The 26971-nt window shown below is 42.4% G+C and overlaps 2 protein-coding genes and 2 non-coding genes across 11 annotated transcripts; 1 reads left to right on the top strand and 3 right to left on the bottom strand.

The window, feature by feature from the left end:
- Nucleotides 1-88: 88 nt before the first annotated feature.
- On the bottom strand, nt 89-8652 carry LOC111975630 (histone-binding protein N1/N2). 7 transcript variants are annotated; one of them, XM_024004075.2, is made up of 15 exons: nt 8458-8650; nt 7379-7423; nt 7125-7238; nt 5267-5347; nt 5034-5143; nt 4391-4678; nt 4059-4099; nt 2919-2992; nt 2735-2808; nt 2160-2348; nt 1641-1804; nt 1329-1403; nt 1107-1181; nt 583-708; nt 89-254 (listed from the first exon to the last, which is right to left on the bottom strand). In XM_024004075.2, exons 1-15 carry the CDS (start codon nt 8493-8495, stop codon nt 222-224), a joined length of 1527 nt encoding a protein of 508 aa, XP_023859843.1. In that variant the 5' UTR covers nt 8496-8650; the 3' UTR covers nt 89-221. The 7 variants fall into 7 exon arrangements, 5 of the variants coding, with proteins under 5 accessions (XP_023859843.1, XP_023859844.1, XP_023859848.1 ...); XM_024004076.2 differs by lacking the exon at nt 8458-8650 and adding an exon at nt 8303-8327; XR_002878860.2 differs by lacking the exon at nt 583-708 and having other exon boundaries at nt 1334-1403.
- LOC111976184 (small nucleolar RNA SNORA16B/SNORA16A family) lies at nt 1910-2036 on the bottom strand. Its single transcript, XR_002878900.1, has one exon. It is a non-coding gene; the product is annotated as a small nucleolar RNA SNORA16B/SNORA16A family (small nucleolar RNA).
- Nucleotides 8653-8857: 205 nt separating the features above from the next.
- trnar-acg (transfer RNA arginine (anticodon ACG)) lies at nt 8858-8930 on the top strand. The gene has a single exon. It is a non-coding gene; the product is annotated as a tRNA-Arg (tRNA).
- Nucleotides 8931-9747: 817 nt separating this feature from the next.
- Nucleotides 9748-14461, bottom strand: LOC111975629 (aldo-keto reductase family 1 member A1-B-like). 2 transcript variants are annotated; one of them, XM_024004072.2, is made up of 9 exons: nt 14345-14461; nt 13282-13383; nt 13040-13159; nt 12597-12748; nt 12109-12304; nt 11354-11553; nt 10714-10786; nt 10384-10470; nt 9748-10085 (listed from the first exon to the last, which is right to left on the bottom strand). In XM_024004072.2, exons 2-9 carry the CDS (start codon nt 13375-13377, stop codon nt 10020-10022), a joined length of 990 nt encoding a protein of 329 aa, XP_023859840.1. In that variant the 5' UTR covers nt 13378-13383; nt 14345-14461; the 3' UTR covers nt 9748-10019. The 2 variants fall into 2 exon arrangements, with proteins under 2 accessions (XP_023859840.1, XP_023859841.1); XM_024004073.2 differs by lacking the exon at nt 14345-14461 and adding an exon at nt 13471-13580.
- Between the last annotated feature and the right edge of the window lie 12510 nt (nt 14462-26971).

Here is a 26971-nt window from a genome sequence, read left to right as displayed (position 1 = left end):
AGCTACCCAGACAAATTACTAACCACTTGGTACCTAAAAAATAATTTATACTGTCACCAAAAGTAGAATTAATTCTGAAGACAAGCGATTCAGATATGCAAATATTGAACTTTTATTACTACAAGTATACAAAKAAATGTCAGCAAGTGAGAGAATGTTCATATTTACAGAAACAAGTGTTAGGGGACAGGCATGCTCGGCTGGCTGATCAAGAAGTCAAATCACGCAGGAGAGTCAGAGGACGGCTTGGCAGGCTATGGGAAAGGAAGAAAAATAATCAAACAGCATTAGTCGATCAGAAAGTTAATTGCCTGAACACCACTTTAATCCAGAATAACCTACCATCCCTGTCAGGGGTCCATTAATACTGTGGAGATTAATCAGTTAGAGAATTTATGAAACCTATACTAGTCTTGGTCACATGTCATAGCACTCCGGTCTGTTCAAATGGGGGGGGGGGGGGGAAAAAAAAAAAAAAAAAACTGCCTAGGGTGGGGTCCCCTTCCTCAAGATACCACCAATACCAACTTCCGGCGCTGCACCCAACTCCACTGAGAATGAGTTATAACCCTATCAACTCGCCTCCTGTGCCCCTTTCTCCTGGACTTCGTTGCTGGCAGAGCCGGAGTCTCCGCTGCCATTAACTGTAGTTTCCTGCTTGTTCTTTTTAGCATCTGTGTCCTTTATGGGGCTCTCCTCCATTTTCCTCTGTACAGGAACACAAACCAAAGTCAGCTTCTCAACATTACCTCCCTCACCTCTACTGTAACCTGCTCTAACGTTGCCACACGATCACAAAGCCACTGCACCACAACCAAAAAACCTAGACAGGAATAACGCTCAAAAGGAGAGAGTGGCATGAAAGCAAAGAAACCCCCATTGGGGCGGTGGTCACCCTCAGAACTAAGAGAAAGCAAGAAATTCATGCAACATGAACATACTAGTAAAGGGGGCATGAATTGATTGGACTTGGAATCTACTAGTCACAGGCAGAGCACAGTAACCTATAGACCAGGACATGATCAGCATCATCTAAACATCACTGCCACCCCAGGCTGAGACTAGTAGTAAGTAGCAGAGTTAGAGGTCAGGCAGGAGTGCCTAACCTTTTTCCTGACCAGGTGGGAAATGTCTAATGCAGATTTGGAGGACGCACCATCAGCTGCTGACGTGACAGCGATCTGAAACACAGGACAAGGGAATTGGTAATGAACATCAGCCTGCTTACTAAAGTAACTGACATATAGGTAATTTGTTTCAGTAGGGACAAGGTTTCATTCCAGGTGCAAGAAACATTTAAGATGGACTTCAAAAACAGACAAAATGACCTGACTGGCTTCGAATGCTGATGGTCCACTTGTTTCTGCTGAAGCTGGGAATGCTGATGAAGTAGAGGCCCCGGCCTGGAAGAGAGCATAAACCCACAGATCAATTGGAGAAACTAGCTGGATCCTCAACTTCCTCATTAGAAGTCAAGTGGACTGGACTTCTTCCTTGATCAATAAATATTTACTAGAACTGCTATACCAAGTAATAGTCATTAGGACACATTTTAGATTAACAGGAGCATTTATTGGACAAGTCCCTTCCCGTTTGACGACCAACACTGATCCTAGCCAGTATCCCACTGGTAGTCTCACCAGGGTCTGTTGTATGGCCACGGAGGCCGATCCTGCCGTCCTCTGACTCTCCTTGGCGTCCTCCACCTTCTCAGCAATGTCAGGCAGCAGCAGCTTCAGCTCCTCCAGCTCAGTCTTCCCCTCAGCGCCATTCTCACCCTTGTCAAGCACCTCCTGGAGCATGGCTAGACACAGAAACAAGGTATGCAAGTGACAGGTCAGAGATCGACATGTCATAGCTAGTGCTGTATCATGACTGCGCAGGTAGCTTTGAATCAAGTACAAAAAGTTAATGTCTTCAACCAAATTGTTGCTGATAAGATACCAGAAACCCACAACATTCAGTAAAATATGCTTTTGGCTCATTAACCAACTCAGCTGGGATAGTAGGCCGAATCGGATTCGATAAGGGCCGATGAGTTTATAAGAACACCGCCTCCAAATTGGTAACATTGGACTAGCAACACCTAGGCTGTGGGTTGAAACACTAAAATGCATAGATAAGTCTGCTAAAAAGCACGTCATATATATCCATCTTACCCAGGCGGCCCTCAATGACCTTGACAGAGCTGCTGTAGTGCTGGATGGCATGGCTGTACTGGCCTGTGTAGCAGTAAGTCATTCCCAGCTGGTAGTGAGTCTCAGCCAGCAGGCGGCTGTGGGGGGGCAGGTGCTTCAGCTGCAGGGCCAGGCAATCCTGGAAGTCCTCCACCGCTGCAGGGTAGTTACCTGGGAGAGGCAGTGCCAAGCTGAGTATGAAGTGATTACAACTAGAAACACATCTGTCYTGTGGTGCAAGGATTTAAGACATGAGGTAGAGCAGAGTTTCCTCACCCTGCTCCTCCAGTAACCACAACAGTATACATTTACTGTAACCTGGACAAGCACACCTGAGTCAACTAATCACCAACCTCTCAATGAGGTGTTTGTCCAGGGCTACAACAAAAACATGTACTGTTGGGGGGGTACTCAGGGACCAGGAAACATGTAGAGGGAAGGGCAAGCTGACCTGAAATGGAGTCTGAAGTCAACATAACTACATGGTTGTGTTCAGTAGGGCATGCTGTAGCAAAACATTTTAAAACCCTACAAGGACCAGCACATAAAGAACATACCAGATTCAGCACCAACTTCTCCCAGCTTCAGATAGGCCTGAGCTGCCATCAATTGGTCCGCCTCATTCTCCTTCCTGTTTGGATGAGGTGGTAAGGGGAAGCAGGTGAATGTTAATCCATGGAAATCATGTACACTAGGAAGTTTGACAGCCTTTTACAGGGAGCACTCGGAGGCTGAGTTTACCTTCTATAGATGACCTTGGCAACCTCCAGCATCTCCCAGGCCAGCTGCAGGTTACCTACTTCCTCTTCACTCTCCTACAAGAGATGGAAGAGTCAAACAAGGTTAGACGTTACAGAAACACTATATACACACAAAAGTATGTGGACAACCCCTTCAATTTAGTAGATTCTGCCATTTTAGCCACCTTTCCAACAAGCCAAATTTCTGCCCTGCTAGAACTGCCCTAGTCAACTGTAAGTGCTGTTAAGTGGAAAAGTCTAGGAGCAAGAAAGGCTGAGCTGTGAAGTGTTAAGCAACAAACTCAGAAAGGGACTGCCAAGTGCTGAAGAGTAGAAATCGGCCGTCGTAACGCACACCGAGTTCCAAACTACCTCTGGAAACAAAGTTCGCACAATAACTGTTCGTCYGGAGCTTCAGGAAATGGGTTTCCATGGTCGAGCAGCCTTACACAAGCCTAAGATCAGCAGACGCTTGACATTGCATGGTGGAGTAGTGTAATCTTGCCGCCATTGGATGGAGCAGTGGAAACTTGGTGAAGTGTGATTCATCACTAGAGAACATCTGGCAGTCCAATGGACAAGGCTGAGTTTAGCTGATGCCAGGAGAACACTACCTGCCCAAATGCATAGTGCCAACTGTAAAGTGGGGGAGGAAGAATGGTCTGAAGCCGTTTATGGTCCGAGCTAGGCCCCTTAGTAACAGCATACACTGCCATTCAAGATGATTCTGTGCTTCATATTTATTGCAACATTTTGGGGAAGGCCCTTTGTTTCAGCATGACAACACCCCATGCACAAAGCGAGGTCCATAAAATAAATTGTAGGGATCGGTGTGGAAGAACTTGGTTGACCTGCACAGAGCCCTGACCTCAACCCAGTTGAATTGGCACACCGACTGCAGCCAGGCCTAAATGCCCAACCTCACTAACGCTCGTGGCTGACTAGAAGCCAGTCCACACAGAAATGTTCCAACATCTAGTGGCAAGCCTTCCCAGAAGAGTAGAGGCTGTTATAGCAGCAAGGGGGGGGGGGGGACCAACTCCATATTAACACCCATGATTTGAATAAAAAGTAGGTGTCCACATACTTTAGGTCATGTTGTGAGTCTTCAGAAATTCATTGTGACAAAGGGATATCTTACCTCGTCTTCAGCAGTGCCTTCCCCTTCATCTTCGTCATCATCTAAGGGTGGAGGCGAAGAGAACAGTAAGCCTAAGATGGTTGTACATGTCAGGAAAACCAATGACTAACTGTACATAACCAGAGACTGAGGAAAAGCTTGTCTTTAGTAGTAATGTGACAGCAGTAGTTCAACGGTGCAGTGTAAAACTTCAATTTGCAAGAGAATAGTTCATTTACAATCCCTTTACAGCCCTACTGTAGATTAAACAGCAATTGTGCAAAATCCACATCTAACGTCCTTCCGTCCCAATCCACGTGGTACACCCAAACAGAGTCCTACACCAAGTCTACCTTCACCCTCCATCTTTTCCTCAACTTCTTTGCCATTTCCATTCTGCTCTTCAGTATTCACATCTTCCGCTTTCCCTTCAGGAGTCTTCTCCACCCCATTCACAGGAGGTTTGAAATGCTCATTCCCGTTCTTGACAGGAGACTTGGCAGCACCCTCGGCAGCACCCTCTTCCTCTGCCGTTGTTTCCATCTTCCCCTTTGGCTCATTTGCCCCATCTTCCACATGAGTGGTTTCCTTCTCGGCCATTGCGTCATAGACCTGCATTCGAAGCTCGTCCCTGGTTTCCTCTGAACCAGATGCATGAAACCTTATTACATTGTTCACTACTACGCTATTAATGAGCGCGTTTGTAAAAAATAAATCTCCCTCTGTGCCCAGAGCATGAACAGGCCCCCCACCCCCTCAGTGAAATGAGCCGACTGATGAATGTGGCCCATTCCCTCTCAGATATAAGACGGCCATTAGAGGGCACCACCTTGCCCAGTGACAGGGGGCCTATAATTTCACATCATATTGACACTTAACCTACCAAACCTACCAACAAAACAAGCAAGCTTGGCACTGTACAAGTCAATTGTACCAGAGAAATGTAACAAGCAGCCATGAACAAAATGGTGGTCAGGTTGAGAAGCTACTGCTCACCAGCCAAGTTGTCAGCGCTCTCAAACTTGGAGTTCTCCTGCTTCTCCCCCTCTTCAGATGACTCCTCAGGGACTCCCTCCAGAGCGTCACCCAGGACAGTGTTCTCCATCCTGCACCACCACAAGCAGCCATTTAATTTGAATATACATAACTCAGAGCATGGTGCTGGCAACAGCTGTTTAACTGCAAACTGAACACATGTACAGCACATGCAGTATCCTACTTCCACTTACCTGGCAAGCTCCAGCAGAGACTTCCCACACAGGAAAAAGGCCTCTCCACATTCATCTGCAGTGTCCCCATACCGCTCAGCCCTGAGGGAGAAGGGGAATACAGCGTTTACTGGATGAGGTCAGCTCATTGGCTAAACAGCCACATCACACCAGCCAAACATCTTCACCATTAGTCTGGATTTGCCTCCCTCCCCAGCATATTTTGTTATGCCAACAAATGGTTGGGCCAGCATACATGACCTGATCAAGTTTGATACGCTGGTAAGAGACAATCCAATCATTCGTGATTTAGTTTCATACAACACCCCTCATTTTGACACAAACAACTTCTAGGAAGGCAGATTCAGACTGAATATAAACTCAGCAAAAAGGAAACGTCCCTTTTTCAGGACCCGGTCTTTCAAAGAACTAAAAAAATTCAAATAACTTCAGATCTTCATTGTAAAGGGTTTGAACACTGTTTCCCATGCTTGTTCAATGAACCACAGGTACATGTTCATTAATTATGGAACGGTCGTTAAGCCACTAACAGCTTACAGACGGTAGGCAATTAAGGTCAGTTATGAAAACTTAGGACACTAAAGAGGCCTTTCTACTGACCTTGAAAAACACCAAAAGAAAGATGCCCAGGGTCCCTGTGTGAACGTGCTGCAAGGAAGCATGTAGATGAGGCCAGGGCAATAAATTGCCATGGCCGTACTGAGAGACACATAAGACAGCGCTACAGGGAGACAGGACGGACAGCTGATCGTCCTCGCAGTGGCAGACCACGTGTAACACCTGCACAGGATCGGTACATCCGAACATCACCTGTGGGACAGGTACAGGATGGCAACAACTGCCCGAGTTACACCAGGAACGCACAATCCCTCCATCAGTGCTCAGACTGTCCACAATAGGCTGGACTGAGGGCTTGTAGGCCTGTTGTAAGACAGGTCCTCATCAGAAACAATGTCACCTATGGTCACAAACCCACTGTCGCTGGACCAGACAGGACTGGCAAAAAGTGCTCTTCACTGACGAGCCATGGGTTTGTCTCACCAGGGGTGATGGTCAGATTAGCGTTGAATGAATGAGCGTTACACCGAGGCCTGAACTCTGGAGTGGGATCGATTTGGAGGTGGAGGGTTCGTCATGGTCTGAGGCGGTGTGTCACAGCATCATTGGACTGAGCTTGTCGTCATTGCAGGCAATCTCAATGCTGTGCGTTACAGGGAAGACATCCTCCGCCCTTATGTGGTACCCTTCCTGCAGGCTCATCCTGACATGACAATGCCACACTGCTCGTTCTCTGTGTGATTTTCTGCAAGACAGGAATGTCAGCGAAGAGCCCAGATCTCAATCCCATTGAGCACATCTGGGACCTGTTGGATCAGAGGGTGAGGGCTAGGGCCATCCCCCCCAGAAATGTCTGGGAACTTGCAGGTTCCTTGGTGGAAGTGTGGGGTAACAGCTCACAGCAAAAACAGGCAAATCTGGTGCAGTCCATGAGGAGATGCACAGCAGTACTTAATGCAGTTGGTGGTCACACCAGATACTGACTTACTTTTGACCCACCCTTTTGTTCAGGGACACATTCCATTTCTGTGGAACATGCTCAGTTGTTGAATCTGGTTATGTTCATACAAATATTTACACATTAAGTTTGCATAAAATAAAGTTGACAGTGAGGACATTTTTTGTTGATGTTGAGTTTATGCATCAAACGTTAGAACAGCAGAATTACCTTTAGGATGAGTTGTCCAGCAATGAAATCAGGTCAAGAGAAAATTCCATTACCAACATCAAATCCACAATAAATGAGCCTCATAACATTTCAAATTCACAGTTAATCCAAGTCATTGGTCTCAGTACTCACAACATGCCACAAGCCTCCTGGAACACGTTGACTGCAGAAACTACGTCACCCATCACCAGATGCCTGTTCCCAGCACCAATCAATTTCTTTGCCTCAGCCATCACGTCGACTGAGCTGTGGTACACGTCGGACAACCAAAATAATATTTTTGTACTTCACATAAACCTATTGCATTTAAAGTCCCTGTGGAGTGAACTCAAGAACAAGTCAAACTTCATAAAATCAGTATAATTTCAGGAAGTGCATTTTCTCACCTGTCTGCTGCAACAGCACTTGAAGAGCAGGACTTTACTTCCATGCTGAAACAATGTGACATTAACGCAGTCAATTAGAGACTAACATTGTCTAAATAACTTAAACAAAAGTCCATTGTGAAAACCAAGTAGTTTTGCTGAGATGCCTGGGTTAAACCTTTTCCGATGCAAGGGCTTATTAAGGTACCCTTGGAGCAACAACCTCGTTCGTCTGTCAATAGACCTAACGCGCCCTCACACGTAATCTCAGCATGGGAATGACAATTTTTCTATCGGATCCTCTAAAACCTGCTTCGAACTCAAGTGTTTCTCGGGAGTGCAGCCATCCAGGTAACGAGTGTTGGAATAAGAAACAAACTTTTTTTTTTTTGCAAGTTGACGCCGACTTCACTAAAACGACGTTAACGTTGAAACGCCTGAATAGCTAAGTGGCCTTCGTAGCTTACGTTTAGGAAAGCTTTTTAAAATGTTCGTAGTTAGCTACCACATGTCACCGCAGCTAGGACGTGCATTTCTTGAGTATTGGTAGGTGAAATTGCTTCTTGCTTTGCTAGCTACCTACTTTTATGCAACTAACGTTAGCAAGCAGAGAATTATCTAACCAGTTCGGGCTAACGAACGTTAGCTGGCTAAAGTAGGTAGTTAACTAATTAGAGCTGACGTTGGCCAAGAAAATGAACGTTATCTAGAAGTGCAACAAAACATCGTCAAATTCGAGTTAACGGTAGCTACCATGCTAATGTAATTCAATTCYTATCCATGCAAACTAGCTAGCCGTAAGACTACGCTAACGTTTCATCTACGGCTAGCGCCATCCTTTAGGTTAAGTGTAACGTTACTTAGCAACGTTAGCTAGTTGGCCGCCACTGGCCGTGGAGCGGAACGTCTTGCTATGGTGCATGGGATCAATTTATCCATAGTTACCTGTTAATTAACGTTGACTAACWACAAGTTTAGCTAATTATCGGTAGTACACCATAGCTTAAAGACGCTGCTGTAGCTAGTAGGCAAGCAAACAGAACAAAGGCTAGATAACAAAGCAGAGATGGATGGGCGAAGGCACACACAAATGGGCTCACCTTGCAGAGTTTGAAGCAGCTGTTGTTTCCTCAGGCATGTTAGTGAAGCGACTGAGACTATTTCGTGTAAATTAACACAGATRTGTCCAGGAATATATCTGGTTTAGCGCCTGTTCATTCTTTCACTTTGTTGGCGCTTTTAAATACTGACACGGTGTAATGCTTCCGCTGAACTTTCAACTTGAATTTCACTGAACGCGGGAGATTACATTTAAAGGGGAACTACCATGATACAATGTAACATTCTTATAATCATTGCTTGATCGATCATCTGAAAGGAAGGCCATTCAACTAATCATCAATCCATTGCATGTAGCCAACTTTGTTACTGGTAAATACCAAATGTCAATACATTTTATATGCAGAATATATACGGTTATTAAATTATGCGTTCTACAGCGGGCTAGTGGCGCAATGGATAACGCGTCTGACTACGGATCAGAAGATTCTAGGTTCGACTCCTGGCTAGCTCGTATCTTTTTCACGTCCCACATGCTCTTTGACTTTGGATAGTTAGAAATAATAATTGACTGGTAAACGTACAGACAGCACATACCATATATATAGCAAGACCTAGCACAATAAAATAAGCATAAGCTAACATTGAATTGTTCTAAAAGTCAAGTCAGAATCCTGCTTTCATCCACGAGGTGCAGGGATGTCTTCATGACTGGGACATCGGAATGCCTGCTGCAGCTGTGTACTATTCTCCAAATATACTTTATTTTTATAAGAAGCTCAAGCTACTCATTGACTTGCAAGTAGGAAATATCTCTTTATGTTGAGTCGGTTGTAAGCACTGTCGGTTGTGAGCACTGGGCAGCAAGGTGATAGATGGGTTCAATACATTTAAAATACAAAACATATTTTTATTTTATTTAACTAGGCAAGTCAGTTTAAAACATAACACTGCATATCCATAAACATGTCACTTCAGTGCTTTTGTGCAGCCTGAGTCCAAAAGCAGGTCAGACAGAGGTGTTGTTAGACTGTTTCTGCATGTTAACTCTCCATTCATAGTTTTCCCTCCTGGTAAACAAGCATTGTAATTACCCCTCGTCACAAAAGCAAACAACAAATCACTGAAAAGGGCAGTAACAAAAAATATATATTATGAAGAACATGCTATGTCCCAATACTCTCAAAAACACCCCTTTTCTTGTCACCCCACACCACCATGACCAATGATCTGAAAGGAGATGGATTTTCCACAACCTTCTTTCCCCTTAAGCCCAACCCTCTTCCTGGAGATCTACTGTCCTGTAGGTTTTCAGTCCAACCCTAATTTAGCGGTTCTGATTCAGCTAGTTAAGGTCTTGTTGAGCAACTAATTAGTAGCATCAGGTGTGTTAAATTAGGGTTGGACTGAAACCCCACATGACTGTAGATCTCCAGGAAGAGTGTTGGGCAGCACTGCCTTAAATGGCCCCCTTTTCCCTTATCAAATCAGTGGTCAGGAAGGAGGAAGACATTTAATGGAATGTGTACACAGCCTTGGAGGGGGTTCAGGAAGGGGAGTGAGTTCCCAAGGCACAAAATAGGGCAGTAGAGTGGGGAATTGCTCAGTAGGGGTCACTGAAGGGGTAGTGTGGATGTCCTGCATCCCTGGGGACGGGCTTCCCATCAACCTGCAACAACAATTGAAAACAGTTACAAGCTAGCCAGGAGTCAAACCTAGAATTTCCTTATCCACAGTCCATTGCGCCACTAACCCACTGAAAACTTTATGGTGAAATGTCAATAGAGACACAGCATTTTGTTTACTTTCTTCTACCAGCTGATTACATACCGCAGATATAGTATCAGCTCACTATACCACATTTAACTATTGTTAGCTGGCCATCATAGAAATTCAATAACAATACTCTCTGGTCTCACTTCTGTTGTACACATATATACCACTAGAAGAGCTCTAAATCCACTCACTGTGATGGTTGGTACAATGTAGCGCCAGCCTCTGTTCAATGCTGTTATACACTTCATCTCTTCCGCTTCAAGGGTAAAGTCAAATACCTGAGGATGCACACATTTAGATTAAGCGTACACTCAGTAGTCAAATAAATCATTATTACATGACTACATGATGGGACTTCTGCAAACAGTTTTATGAGATGGGTAGTTTTGGTTTCTCGCAGTAGTAGACTGAATTGTGCACCAATTTACAATTATAGATTGTCATCATACAATAGAATACTACAAAACCACAATACTTGTGAAGAAATAGGCTTAGATAACAAAAAAATACAAAATACCCACCTGAATATTCTCTTTGATCCGAGACTCTGTCACACTTTTAGGGATCGTCACTACTCCTCGCTGTGTCTGCCATCTAGCAAAGAGACAAGAGGTACATGGTTTAATATGGAGAGAAAAATTGTCTACATGAAGATCAGGATCTGACCACTAGACCATATGACTGTTTGTTTTAGTCATTTATTTAATGAATTATTGTGCTAGGTGGGGAGGTCTTAATATATTTGGTATGTGTTGTGTATACTGGTACATTTATCCTGCCTACCTAAAGAGGAATTGGGAAATTATTGAAAAGAGATACGAGCTAACCTGGAGTAYAACCTAGAATCTTCTGATCTGTAGTTAGACGCGTTATCCATTGCGTAACTAACGCGCTTATTGGCTAAAGGCAAGGTGTGTGTTCTTGTTTGTGTGTTTATTTTACACCCGTCTCACTGTACAGGCCCTGACGCGAGAGGATGTGTTCATCACTTCTCAGTTGTGGAACCCGCTGATAGGCTCATGGCAGAATATCAGCTTATATTCTGTACTTAATCAGTGTATTTAAGGTGTCTTTATTCCTGGCATTTGTTTTTGACATGGGGATGCTGGGTTATCATTGAGTAAAGAGTTCTAGGTTAGAACATTATAGAACATTACTCACCTAAGGATGATTTGTGCTGGGGACTTGTTGTACTTCTTGGCCAGGGTGTCGATTGCTGCTTCATCCAGGAGGACGGGCTCATCAGGATGCTTCCATACCCGATCCGGTGACCCCAGTGGGCTGTACGCTGTAATCACCAGGCCTCTGTCCCGGCAGTGTCCCAGCAACTCCACCTGAGCCAGATACGGATGGCTTTCCACCTGGAAAACAGAGAAACATACAGTGGGCAGTGGGCTAGTGGTGGAATGGATGACTGCGGAGCCGAAGATCCTAGGTTTGACTCCTGGCTAGCTTGTAAACTTTTTCAATATTTATTCAACTGATCGTAAGGTAGSGAGGAATAATGTACACACAGCACATGCCACATATCAAGAACTCCCTACCTAGAAAAATAGCTCATAAACCAAACACTCATATGTCGTAATATTTAACAGTCAACAAACACTTGCTGTATTTCTGACAGGGACACAAAGAAACAGTAGGTGGAGGGTTATATGCAAAGGATATTGGAAGATAGATAGTAGCCTGAGAGAATACTGGTTGTGGCAGTGATGAAGAGACAAACATACAAACAAATACAACCACTTTCAGTAGGCTAGTGGCACAATGTATTACACATCTGGCTACAGATTAGAAGATTCTAGGTTAGACTCATGGCTAGCTCAGAAGCTTTTTCAATCGTTGCCCAACTGATCTTTAGGTAGGTAGCAAGGAATAATGTACGCACAGTCAGCACAAGCCACATATCTCCTTACCTGAAGCACAGTCGGTTTGATGTTGGCTACGGAGAGAACGTTGTCTATCTGTTTGCTGTTGAAGTTGGACAGGCCGATAGCCCTGACCAGGCCCTTTCCCACCAGCTTCTCCATGGCAGCCCAAGTCAGCTTGTAGTCGATGTCGTCGTACAGCAGGGTGCCGTCCTCCGATTTGGGGAAAGGAGCGTCACCTTGTCTGTGGGGAAGAGCAGGCAAAATGTTAACACTGTACAGTCATGATGATCCATGTACATGGTTTAAACATTCAATAGGATGACCATAGAGTTAGTTTAACTACACAGCCACTGTAATGTGAATAGATCATTCAAAAAAATTCTAATAGCAAGTGCACTCAAATCAGATTGAAATCATAAGGAAATTCTGTCTGACAATTCTACACATTTATTTGCTGTAACATGTTCACGTTATTATGCCTCTTTATAACAGAAGCAATGTTGAGTAGGCCAGATCCCATGGAGGCTACTCACTGGAAGGCATAGGGCCAGTGGATGAGGTATAGATCCAGGTATTCCAGACTCAGCTCCTTCAGTGTCTTCAGCAGAGCGGGCTCCACATCCTCCGGGTGATGCTGTGTGTTCCACAGCTTGGAGGTGATAAACACATCCTCTCGCCTCAAGGCCTGTAAACAGAGACAGGTGTAAATGAAGACCACACAAACCTTTTGACCCATCATTGGGCTAGTAGTGCAATGGGTAATGCGTCTTGACTACAGATTTGAGGTTTGACTCCTGGCTAGCTTGTAACTTATTTAAATCATTCACATGGCAAGCACAATAATAATCTCAGTATCTGCCAATGGAGTCTATAGTACTAAGCCTTAGATACCATGTTTCTAGGGCTCTGGTCGAAAGTAGCACACTAAATTATGGACTAGGGTGCAATCTGGGACGCAACCTTGGTGTTGACTTACTTTGTCAGGGCCAAGTGTCTCCTGCAGAGCTTCTCCGATCTCCAACTCGTTGCCATAGATGGCAGCACAGTCGAAGTGGCGGTAGCCAGCCTGCAAGGCCCAGATTACTGCCTGTTTAACCTGGAATACAGCCAACCCAACAAGACAACCACTGCTTACAAAAACCCAAACAGCAAGCTAATATTAATACTACACTGCAGATGAGTTAGGATAGATATTTGATCAAAAAGATTAACACCTACCTTGCCAGGTTCACTCTTCCATGTTCCCAGCCCAAGGAGAGGCATCTTCCGCCCGGTGTTGAGAACTGCAAAGTCATTTTTACCTGCCACTGCCATGTGTACCTGAAGACAAAGCAGAATAAAGATGTCAGTCAGGTAAAGCCTTTGTGATGTTCACATTGTGCATCTCAACATTGTGAAGTGGCTTACTCTTCTTGTGTCCTTCAGATCACTGGTTTGTATTGCCTGTAAGTCTATGGGSCTAACAGGCGAGAAAGATGTTGAAACTTTCAGCTTTTGGGGCCTCCTGCCTACTAGCACACTCCACTAAGCCTCCTGTCCATGGCTCATATGAACTGCTGCTGACTATCACATGACTTCCTTCCTGACCATAGCATGCGTGGAAAGTCGCGCCTCTGTGTCAACAGCTGCACGAGACCTGACCACACCTGGACCCTTCTACTGTACTCTTTCTCAGCTAATAGTATTGATACCATTTTCAGCTAAATCAAACTGTCATTGTGAAATGTCATACAATAACAATAGCTTTATTACTATGGCCAGTAGAAATATCGAATCTGATCAATAATCACGATGCGCAATCTGGAGCAGAAACCGGCTGCGGTCAGACCAAAGCATGTCTGCAATCTATTGGTAATAAACGAGGTAGGGTGGACGAAGATAGAAATGTTCCTGTCTGTCAGTCAGAGGTGCAATGCCAGATATCAGATAGATAATGCACAAAGGCAATATTCCAACAAATTGACATTTCATCGATAAATAATCTTTCATGCATGCTTAAAGAAGCAAGCGATACAAATGTAATTCAGTGCTATGATGATCTCGATGTCACTTACGTATCATTTCCTCTACATTATTATTCTCGATTTAACGTTATGCTTTCATTTTTTGATAGTCAATTCACCTGCCTTATGCAACATATACGATTGAGAATCTGATCCAAGCAGATGTTATGTGCTGCATATTCGCCCAGTCAGTGCACCCAAATTTAAATGAAACCAACAAAATACACTCACTGTCGAACAAAACGTCTAGTAGCTGTATTCATAAACATCCCACTTACTGGTATCAATCTTCAAAATATTAAATAACACTCTTCTTCAAAGCCCTGGCCACAAATAGTCCAATTTTAGCTGTTCAACAAAATCCGACTTCATTTTGCTGATATTTCCGTTTCCAGGGTTTGATTCAAGAGGGCTGTCACCATAGAGATATATAGACTACTCATAATGGATATTTAAGCAATAACGCCAGAGGGGTGTGATATATGGCCAGTATACCACTGCTAAGGGCTGTTCTTATGCACGCAACATGGTGTGCCTGGATACAGCCATTAGCTGTGGTATATTAGCCATATACCACAAACCTCCGAGGTGCCTTATTGCTATTATAAATTGGTTACCAATGTAATTAGAACAGTAAAACAAAGGTTTTGTCATACCAGTGGTATGCAGTCTGATATACCATGGCTTTCAGCCAATCAGCATTCAGGGCTCGAACCAACCAGTTTATAAAGCCCATTTTAACATGGACATTGAGGGCTTCCGCCATACTTCTGCCATTTTAAAGTAGTAAAAGTAGTCAACTGGGTGGTGATCACTTATGTATATAAACTCCAGATTTCTGATGCTATGCATTGGCCATTAAAAGGCTTTGATGCCACTGGACGGCCATATTGGCACTCCCAAGTAGGAGCAGTCCACCATATGAATGAGGGACAGTACCATTAGTAATCTCTAAACAAATTAGTTAAAATATATATATATTTTAAAAATATCATTATTTTATTTGTATGTTTAGCTCACATAATATAATTTCAAAGTATGCATTAATGTATCTGTAATATAATAAATGTGGTAAAAACAAATGTAGACATTAATAAATGCATTTTCTATAGCTTCCAAAATGTTTTTTACAACGGTGAGGGAGTGCCAAGATGGAGGCATTTATTGGTGGGGATTCCTATGGGTTGTAGCCTCAATGGCACTGCCCGTGCGATCACAGATATAAAGATGAGTCCTCTATATATCTCTATGGCTATCACAGTCCGTCCAAAGGGCTTCATTTTTCTGTGCAAGAAACCATCTAGATTTAACAAATTATTTATATATACACTAGAATATTTTTTGGGGGCGCTGTGTTGAAGCCAACGCGCCTCCGTCTCGGCACTCCCTCACTGTAGAAAAACATATTTTGGAAGCTATAGAAATCTATTTATTAATGTCTACATTCGTGTTTGCCACCTTTGTTCTATTACATACATCTTAATGCATAATTAAAAATTATATTATGTGAGCTAAACAAAACAAAAAACTTTTCCTTTAAGTATAATACTTAAATATATGTCATTTTTTCCCTTGTAACATTTAATTGAAATACTGTAGAATTCCATTCATTCATATGGAGGACTGCTCCAACCACTGCTTGGTTTTAAACTAATTGGTATGACAAAACATTTGTTTTTACTGTTCTAATTACATTGGTAACCAGTTTATAATAGCAATATTTTACCCCCTTTTTATCCCCAATTTTGTGATTACAATCTTGTGTCATCGCTACAATGGGCTCGGGAGAGGCGAAGGTTGAGTCATCCGAAACATGACCCGCCAAAACACYCTTCTTAACCCAGAAGCCAGCTGCACCAATGTCAGAGGAAACACTATTCAACTGATGACTGTGGTCAGCTTGCAGGCTCCCGGCCCGCCTCAAGGAGTCGCTAGAGCGCGATGAGCCAAGTAAAGCCCCGCCGGCCAAACCCTCTCCTACCCCATACGACTCTGGGACAATTGTGCGCTGACCTATGGGACTCCCGGTCACAGCCGGTTGTGACATAGCCTGGGATCGAACCCAGGTCTGTAGTGGCACCTCAAGCACTGCAATGCAGTGCCGTAGACCACTGCGCCACTCGGGAGGCCCCAAAACCAATTAGATTTTAAAGCTAGCTTTGAGTTAGCTTGCTTAAAGGGATTGTTCACCTAAATTACAAAATAACATTGATTTCCTTACCCTGTACACAGTCTATGGACAAGGACAAGCTATGACAGCAAGCCATGCTTTGGTTTAGTTTCCCTGGCAATGTTTTAGCATTTTTGACACAATTCCCATTCAAGTCATGGTACCTACAGAGCCTTCGGAAAGTATTCAGACCCCTTGACTTTTTCCACATTTTGTTACATTACAGCCTTTTTCTAAAATTGCTTAAATAGTTTTTTTCRCCCCTCATCAATCTACACACAATACCCCATAATGACRAAGCAAAAACAGGTTTTTAGAATTTTTAGCTACTTTATTAAAAAAATAACTTAACTATGACACTTACATAAGTATTCAGACCCTTTACTCAGTACTTTGTTGAAGCACCTTTGGCAGCGATTACAGCATCGAGTCTTCTTGGGTTTGACAATAAAAGCTTGGAACACCTGAATTATGTAAAATGTCAATAAAATTAGGTTGCTGTTACTCCCGTCCATACATCTGTTGCAGAATGCAGCCTTTTGACAGCATGTACTAAAGTCGATATAATTGTTCAGCAGTATTATGGCTTGGGGGTAGAAGTTGTTAAGGAGCCTTTTGGTCCTAGACTTGGCGCTCCGCTACCGCTTTTCTCTGCTACCACACGGCAAGCAGTACCGGAGCGCCAAGTCTAAGACAAAAAGGCTCCTTAACAGCTTCTACCCCGATACCATAAGACTGCTGAACAATTAATCAAATGGCCACCGGACTATTTACATTGACCCCCCCCCCATTTGTTTTTGAACACTGCTGCTACTCGCTGTTTATCATCTATGCATAGTCACTTCACCCCTACCTACATGTACAAATTACCTCTAACCTGTACCGGTACTGGTATGTAGCCTTGTTATTGTTATGTTATTGTGTTACTTTTTATTATTTTTTACTTTATTTTATTTGGTAAATATTTTCTTAACTCTTCTTGAACTGCACTATGGGTTAAGGGCTTGTAAGTAAGCATTTCACAGTAAAGTCTACACTTGTTGTATTCGGCGCATGTGACAAATAAAGTTTGATTTAATCGACACTTGCATTAGTCCCCTCGTTTGGTGATTGGCATTTAGGCTGTGACAACAAAAAGGCAGCAGACAGACCTACAGTATGTTTTAGCAGGGATGTTTGGTAGGGTGACCTAATTTGTAAATTTAAATAATTTTGTCAATCAGATTGTGAACCCAAAGCAGTGGCAACTCGTCATTCAGGGCAGGTGGGGCAGAGTTCGAGACAGCAGGTGCTACCTTGTCCAGTGAATAGGTCAGGGTTCCCTAGCCACAGGCAGAACATTTGAAACTGGAGGAGCAGCAAGACAGGAGAATTACACCAGATATAACAGACTGACCCTAGCCCCCTGGCACATAGACTATTGCAACATAGATACTGGAGACTGAGACAGGGGTGGGTTGGGGGACACTGTGGCCCCGTCCCGACAATACCCCCGGACAAGGCCAACTGGGCAGGATATAACCCCACCCACTTTGCCAAAGCACAGCACCCACACCACTAGAGGGATATCAACAGACCACCAACTTACTACCTTGAGAAAAGGCTGAGTATAGCCCACGAAGATCTCCACCGCATGAGGCCGAGGGGGCGCAAAACCGGACAGGAATATCACGTCTGTGACTCAACTCACTCAAGTGACGCACCCCTCCTTGGGGCGGCATGGAAGAGCACTAGTAAGCCAGTGACTCAGCCCCTGTAATAGGGTCAGAGGCAGAGAATCCCAGTGGAGAAAGGGGAGCCGGCCAGGCAGAGACAGCAAGGGCCGTTCGTCGCTCTAGTGCCTTGCCGTTCACCTTTGATACCCCTGGGCCAGAATACACTCAATCATAGGACCCACTGAAGAGATGAGTCTTCAGTAAAGACTTAAAGGTTGAGACCGAGTCTGCGTCTCTTGCATGGATAGGCAGACCATTCCATAAAAAATTATCTCTATAGGAGAAAGCCCTGCCTCCAGCTGTTTGCTTAGAGATTCTAGGGACAATAAGGAGGCCTGCGTCTTGTGACCGTAGCGTACGTGTAGGTATGTACGGCAGGACCAAATCGGAAAGATAGGTAGGAGCAAGCCCGCGTAATGCTTTGTAGGTTAGCAGTAAAACCTTGAAATCAGCCCTTGCCTTAACAGGAAGCCAGTGTAAGGAGGCTAGCACTGGAGTAATATGATCAAATCTTTTGGTTCTAGTCAGGATTCTAGCAGCCGTATTTAGCACTAACTGAAGTTTATTTAGTGCTTTATCCGGGTAGCCGGAAAGTAGAGCATTGCAGTAGTCTAACCTAGAAGTAACAAAAGCATGGATACATTTTTCTGCATCATTTTTGGACAGAAAGTTTCTGATCTTTGCAATGTTACGTAGATGGAAAAAAGCTGTCCTTGAAACAGTCTTCATATGTTCGTCAAAAGAGAGATCAGGGTCCAGAGTAACGCCGAGGTCCTTCACAGTTTTATTTGAGACGACTGTACAACCATCAAGATTAATTGTCAGATTCAACAGAAGATCTCTTTGTTTCTTGGGACCTAGAACAAGCATCTCTGTTTTGTCCATGTTTAAAAGTAAAACGTTTGCAGCCATCCACTTCCTTATGTCTGAAACACAGGCTTCTAGCGAGGGCAATTTTGTGGCTTCACTATGTTTCATTGAAATGTACAGCTGTGTGTCATCCGCATAGCAGTGAAAGTTAACATTATGTTTTAGAATGACATCCCCAAGAGGTAAAATATATAGTGAAAACAATAGTGATCCTAAAACGGAACCTTGAGGAACACTGAAATTTACAGTTGATTTGTCAGAGGACTAACCATTCACAGAGACAAACTGATATCTTTACGACAGATAAGATCTAAACCAGGCCAGAACTTGTCCGTGTAGACCAATTTGGGTTTCTAATCTCCCCAAAAGAATGTGGTGATCGATGGTATCAAAAGCAGCACTAAGGTCTAGGAGCACGAGGACAGATGCAGAGCCTTGGTCTGACACCATTAAAAGGTAATTTACCACCTTCACAAGTGCAGTCTCAGTGCTATGATGGGGTCTAAAACCAGACTGAAGCATTTCGTATACATTGTTTGTCTTCAGGAAGGCAGTGAGTTGCTGCGCAACAGCTTTTTTTTTTTTTAATTGAGAGGAATGGGAGATTCGATCATTTTTTATATTTTCTGGGTCAAGGTTTGGCTTTTTCAAGAGAGGCTTTATTACTGCCACCTTTAGTGAGTTTGGTACACATCCGGTGGATAGAGAGCCGTTTATTATGTTCAACATAGGAGGGCCAAGCACAGGAAGCAGCTCTTTCAGTAGTTTAGTTGGAATAGGGTCCAGTATGCAGCTTGAAGGTTTAGAGGCCATGATTATTTTCATCATTGTGTCAAGAGATATAGTACTGAAACACTTGAGTGTCTCCCTTGATCCTAGGTCCTGGCAGAGTTGTGCAGTCTCAGGACAACTGAGCTTTGGAGGAATACGCAGATTTAAAGTGGAGTCCGTAATTTGCTTTCTAATGATCATGATCTTTTCCTCAAAGAAGTTCATGAATTTATTACTGCTGAAGTGAAAGCCATCCTCTCTTGGGGAATGCTGCTTTTTAATTAGCTTTGCGACAGTATCAAAAAGAAATTTAGGATTGTTCTTATTTTCCTCAATTAAGTTGGAAAAATAGGATGATCGAGCAGCAGTAAGGGCTCTTCAATACTGCACGGTACTGTCTTTCCAAGCTAGTCGGACGACTTCCAGTTTGGTGTGGCGCCATTTCCGTTCCAATTTTCTGGAAGCTTGCTTCAGAGCTCGGGTATTTTCTGTACACCAGGGAGCTAGTTTCTTCCACAAACTTCAAAGTGTTTCCTTTCAAATGGTATCAAGAATATGCATATCCTTGCATCAGGTCCTGAGCTACATGTAGTTAGATTTGGTAATGTAATTTTCGGTGGAAATTTAAAAAAAGGGTCAGCTCATTATAATGTTTACATATTTTGCATTACTCATCTCATATGCATATACTGTATTCTATCCTATTCTACTGTATCCTAGTCTATGCCGCTCTGACATTGCTCGCCCAAGTATTTATATATTCTTAATTCCTTTACTTTAGATTAGTGTGTATTGTTGTGAAATTMTTAGATATTACTTGTTAGATATTACTGCACTGTTAGAGCTAGAAACACAAGCATTTCGCTACACATGCAATAACATCTGCTAAACACGTGTATGTGACAAATAAAATTGTATTTACATTTTATAGTAAGAAAATGGAGAATCCATGTAAATGTTCCAACTCAAGGTGTCAGAAAAGAAAAAACATAAAAAATGTTTTCACGTGACCCATCCAGTGTACTGTAAACATATATTTTTTAAATGGCACCCCCCCTCCCCCGTCATAGATTCAACTATAAATAATGTTTACAACCACAAATAACAATAACTGTAGCGACCCAGTGTTTATAAATGTGGATATCGACTTTGCCACTTCAGCATGCTTTTGTGGCACAGCCGATGCCATGCAGAGCTAAGGGCTAGATGGTTGAGGGTTTGTAGACCACCACTGACGAGCTCACTCTTCCTGCCTGTTTCATTAACCCACACTACGATCCAAGCCGGCTATAGACAATATTTCTAATTATATAAAATATATGCAACAGATTTTCCACCAACAGGTTTTTGTGCCAACAGGTTTCTGTACACAACCAATAAACAAAGCATACGGACTTTGGGCATTTCAATATCATGGTTTGCGTTTTCTGCAAAAAATGTGGCAAAGAAATTAACTTAATGTCCTGAATACAAAGCGTTATGTTCGGGGAAAACCCAAACACTGAGTACCACTCTTCATATTTTCAATTATGGCGGTGGCTGCATCATGTTATTGGTACTGTATGCTTGTCATCGGCAAGGACTAGGGAGGTTTTTTTGTTGATAAAAAAAAAACAGAATAGAGCTAAGCACAGGCAAAATCCTAGAGGACAACCTGGTTCAGTCTTCAGGCACTGGGAGATAAATTCAATAACCTAAAACATAAGGACAAATATACACTGGATTTGCTTACTAAGACGACATTGAATGTTCCTGAGTGGCTTTGTTACAGTTTTGACATAACTGTAACAATCTATGGCAAGACTTGAAAATGGCTGTCTAGCAATGATCAACAACCAACTTGACAGAGCTTGAAGAATGTCAAAAAGAATCATGTGAAATATTGTAAAATCCAGGTAGAGACTTACCCAGAAAGACTCACAGCTGTAATCACTGCCGAAGGTGCATCTACAAAGTATTGACTGAGGGGTGTGAATACTTATGTACATTTTATATTCCTGTATTTAATTTTCAATAAATTAGCAAAAATTTCTAAAAACGTGTTTTCACTTTGTCATTGTGGGGTATTGTGTGTAGATGTGCGAGAAAAAAAGGGGGTATGAATATTTTCTGAAGGCACTGTAGTAGGCCTACCCTGGATCGAAGGCTTGGCTTGGCAATCTCAGAATGTCATTAAACTTTTTGGTGTTTTGTAAGAGATATCTCTTTACATTCATGAAATGGCCGCTGCACAGTTTGGATTGATTGATTTTATTTGTCAGTTCAAAAAATTCAAACACACAGTACAAAGTTTTTAAAATGTGTCTGTGATTGCACAATAAATTCAGGACTAGTTTCCATTATGGTCCCTATTATTTACATAAATGCATATACAATTACATAGATTACAAACAACAAAACATTCTACTGTTCACACATTAGCCAGCTTTTGACATGATTTTCAAAAGTGGTTATGGTTAGTATGGCTTTGAGTTGCTATGGTAGTTTGCTCCACTCAACAGCAACTTGATCTCCACTGTAAAAAAACATCTAGACATTCTCTCCCATTTCTTTGAGACTAGCAATTGGTTTTCAATAGCGAGATTTGTATAAACCTTGCTGTCTGTCTATCTGACATTTGCGACATTGTTTCAGTATTGAAATTTGATCTCCAGCTGTCTCATAGTAATGAACGTGTAAGGGGTGCGTAATCGGTGGCAGGGAAGTCAGACGCAGGAGAGCAGAATTTGGCAATAGCCGGAGCAGTTTAATAGCAAAACCCATGGCATAAAAATAACAAGAATGATTGGGTACAAAAACCTGTTTCGCGCACCAAACAACACGTGCACAAGCACTTACAATAAACAGTCCCACACAAAGACATGGGGGGGAACAGAGGGTTAAATACACAACAAATGATTGAGGGAATTGAAACCAGGTGTGAGGAAAAACAAGACAAAACACATGGAAAATGAAAAGTGGCTTGATGATGGCTAGAAGACCGGCGACGCCGAGCACCACACGAACAAGGAGAGAACCCGACTTCGGCAGAAGTCGTGACAGAACATGTTGGGGTCGGGAGTCGGGATGAGACAGACAGGCAGGCAGCTTTTTCTCAGCCAGTCGAAATCATGAATCAGCATAATTTTTATGAATATATACAAAGAAATGTCAATAGAAAACAGGTCAAATGAAAGGAAGTGCAGCTAGTTTGCAGTCTTTCCAGCTTCAGTTTGAATTAATTGTGTTAGCTGTGTTGTTGGCTAGCTCCACTGAACAACAGTGTCCTGACGAGAGAGCACATTTTCTATGCCAGGTGAAATTGTGCTTCATTAGGTCATTGTTATGTTATGGATGTATTCAAATAAATCACTAGAAAACAGCTTCACAAATGCAAATGCAGCTACTTTTTGTTATTCTGGCTGCACTGTTTGATGTGACAGTAAGTTAGCCGTAGATGACTAACGTAAACTCGTACATCGCCTTGGTCCGTACAATTGACCTTATTTTAGCGCCCCAAAAACGTAATACTTCCAGATCAACTGTAATATCAATACCATTGTAAAGCACAATTTCTCCCCTTTCCAACAGAATTCATGCCGAGACCTTCACGCTGCCCGTTTCTGCATAATTCAAGAAGGCAATGAGCTCCTTCGGGGCTTTTTAAAAATGACAGGTGGGGAAGTGAAACTAGTGCGTTATAGTGAGAAGGACAGATGTCGTGTGGGAAAATTGCTTTTTTCACTTGATCTGTCCAACTTATCACCTTATCGCCTCTAAACATGTAAATAAAACACTATAAAGAGTTTATATAATGTGTCATTGCATACCTATTTGAAGGTTTGTGTCGAATTTGAATCGGGTTTTTAGGGCGGTGCTAAAGTGATCTTAGAAGTTAACAGCGGCTTTGAGAATGATGATCGCATGCAATGATGACGAAAAAATTACTAGGTATCCCCCCCTTACCCCCGTCACTGTCCATTTCTTGTTTTTAAATGATGAGAGAAGTGCTACACCTGGTGGAGAGAAATTGTAAGACAGAAAGAGTTGCTTTATGCGTGCTATACGTTACGACATGACACGTCAAGATGCAACGAAGGGTCAGTTTTTTCAACTTTTCTCCAATACTATATAGAGCCATTACCATGTCGACCAACGCTTGAATAGAAACCTAGTTCACACCCCCGATTTTGAAGTCAACACAGTCGCTACAGTCCCATTAGTTTTCTTTGTAGCCTCGTTTGAATGTCGCGGTTACGCACATTTGTACGGAATGGGGTGAGTTTACGTTAGCTAGCAAGGGATAAGAACGTTGCCAGCCAGTATGGCAAAATAACTTTTAGAAAGAATGACTGGGTCGCATCCGTAGATACAGAACAAAAGACTTAACGACTGGGTAGCGTCTCTGGCGACCAAACCGATAGAACGAACAACAAGCATTTCGCTATACTCACATTAACATCTGCTAACCATGTGTATGTGACAAATAACATTTGATTTGAAATCCTTTTTTGTGTCGAGAATGTGTCTTGTGGAAGGATGAAATAGTATGATTAAATACATCAAAATAACGTTTTTAATGAAAATATGTCTATCAATATTTGAATATGTTGATAACCAGTTGTATAAAAATMATGATGCCCTCGAAGCCGGTGTTTGGAGGATATATTGGCATGTTTGGCGGCCCGAGAGGAAACAACACCAATACACCAACAATATATCCTCCAAACGGCGGCTTCTCGGGCATTATCACTTAATTACCCCAGAACGTTATTCATTAGGACGATTCGGACGGGATTCGTTTTTCCAGACAGCCCCATGTAATTTTTTTTTCTTCTCAATAAAGTGACGGTTATGACAAAGCCTGGAGGTTTTTATTCTAGYCGTGAAGACACTTCAAGATGCCCAAACGATAACAGGTTACACTGATAACACGAGCTTTGCTCCAAAGTTTCTAAACCATTCCAAACCATCTTTGGTATAATATCGCCATAATATTTGAATTGAGGAAGTGTGATCATAATCATTATTTTAGAGATCCGCATTAGACGTCCTGCTACCTAAATTCCACCCACCCTGCAGACTTGAACTAAACAACACAAAAGCACGCTGGCACTTGATATCAGTATTTCGGCTATGGATGAGAAAGAGAACTTGTCATTTACAAAAGTTTACCTCCGTTTTAATGCTACTTTGCAATATATTAAGCGCAAGTGTTGCATTAAATAGGCGCAATATTTTTTACTGACACATTTTGCAATGTTCAATGAATTGGCACAAAATGTATAAACAAAAGCATTCACTGTGAAATGATAGCCTACATGTAGTAGTCCCTTCATATGTAGGCTATGAGCAGCACTTCGTTTTAACCATACATTCTTTGGAATCAGATGGTTTTCTTGCTCAAACAGCGAGCACAGACATCTCTCTCAAAACACAGGCCTGTCGATTCGCAGGGACTAGTAGGCATTATCAAAGGACCTTGGATTTAGTCGAAAAATTGTAGTCTCCATGTAAAATGACCGACATGGCAGATTTGGACGGGATTTAAATTACGGATATGGTGATTTTTATTTTTTTATCATGCACATAATTACATAACTATCTCCCAAGTAAAACAAATCCTGTGCAAATAGGGTTTATGCAACATTTATTTTCTGAGCACAGTGGCTGCTGCGTTGGTGCTATGATTGGTGCGTGTCGCATCTCAGAACGGTGGGAAATTGTAAGTGGCTGAGACTTGTCACTGATTTACTGTTAAGGTGACAACATTCAGGAAACGTTTAACGGTGCTGTTTACCGGGGACTTTCCAGTTCCAGCCTGCAACTGGAAAGTCCCCAAAATATCCGCGGAACTAGTTTATCCTGCTTGGAAAGTCCAGACCAGCCGCGCAATGATTGAAGAAAGGATAAGGATTGTGTTTCTGTGACTAAGACTAGCGCAAGCCCTCATTCCGCTATGTGTGGGTGGGTATACCTTTCTATAAAAGCTACAGAACTCACAGACGACAGGATATATATGTTCGTTGGTTTGCTCTTCGACAAAGGACCTGGCTTTTTGGGGATTCCAGTGGAGATTGATTTGAATGCTAGACTTGGTATTCAATGGCTACACATATTTTGGACATAATTTAATATAGGGCCTAGGCTTTGAGGCTTTTGGAGGTTGTTCGTGGTAGGTTGCGTTTGTGTAGGCCATTCATGGATAGAGATATTTGTAACAATTAATTTTGTACTGTACTGAATGTGCGATAGACTACATTAGACTAGCATATCTATTGACTAAAAGAGATGACGTTTCACAACGTCAGTATTTTATTGACTGAAAGAGACGACCATTGTAATACAAAGAGTCATTCTGGTTGTAAAACGTATTTTATTTTAGTCAATAGATATAGCTATTAGACCTAATATAAGACCTACTAGGCTAAGAACAACAAATAACCATCTTCTTATAATTGTGAGATCTAATATTGGAACTACAAGGCTAGTTAAACAAATAACATCTTATTATGATTGTGGAAACGTAGACAAGCCTATTATTATTATTATAAAGACATGGCTATTCCAGCCCTTTGTTTGCCCCGGACCCCAATTACTTATCAATTAATGTATTTTAAAGTAATGTTTAGGCATAGAATCTTTAATTATCACCTTATTTTCTTCAAGGATACCCAACATTTCCTCCTAAAATAATGCATAGTCCGATAGTTTTTGAGTGTGCTCTGAGTCTTGACTGCGCTAATGTCTAAATTAGTCTCACTAATATTCTTCCTATTTCGAAATAGGATACATTTAGTTGACAGAAATCTCATGTCACCGTTGCCTTCATGTGGTTGCTGTTAATATTAATTGTCAAGTTCAAAAAATACATTTTGAAGAGGCACGCAGGCGAATGTTAAGAGCATGGGTATTTAATTATTATCCTACGAGGTATCTACTGCTGTTTTTTTTACGTGAATAAACGCACCTGGGGTCCCGGGTCTATATCAGTCTCTCTGAACAGCGGGAAGAATTTTTTTAAAGCAGTGGAACTGGCTTCGAACTCCACATTATAATTTGAGGGGTCTAGAGGATGAAGTAAATTTGCTAATTTCCAGGAGATTGAGCAATTTATCGAAACTAAAATCTCCCACCAAGGAAAGCTCCTGACATTCAGGTTTACACCTACAATAGCGTAACCTACTATATCAATTGTCAAATTGTTTTACTGTCTGGAAGAGACAGACACAGCTAGGGGAATGTCCAGAGTATGGAGCCAGGTGCTTTCCAGGAGATTGAGCAATTAATTGAAACAAAACATGACAAAATCCTCCCACCATGGAAACCACCTGACATTCAGGGTACAGTTACCATATCCTCTGATTCAGAGGGGTTGGGTTGAATGCAGTAGACTGTAC

Source organism: Salvelinus sp. IW2-2015, linkage group LG16 (genome assembly GCF_002910315.2).
Source record: "Salvelinus sp. IW2-2015 linkage group LG16, ASM291031v2, whole genome shotgun sequence".
NCBI classification, from domain to species: domain Eukaryota; kingdom Metazoa; phylum Chordata; class Actinopteri; order Salmoniformes; family Salmonidae; genus Salvelinus; species Salvelinus sp. IW2-2015.
The sequence above is the reverse complement of the archived record's forward strand: the minus strand, read 5'-3'. Positions and strand labels throughout refer to the sequence as shown.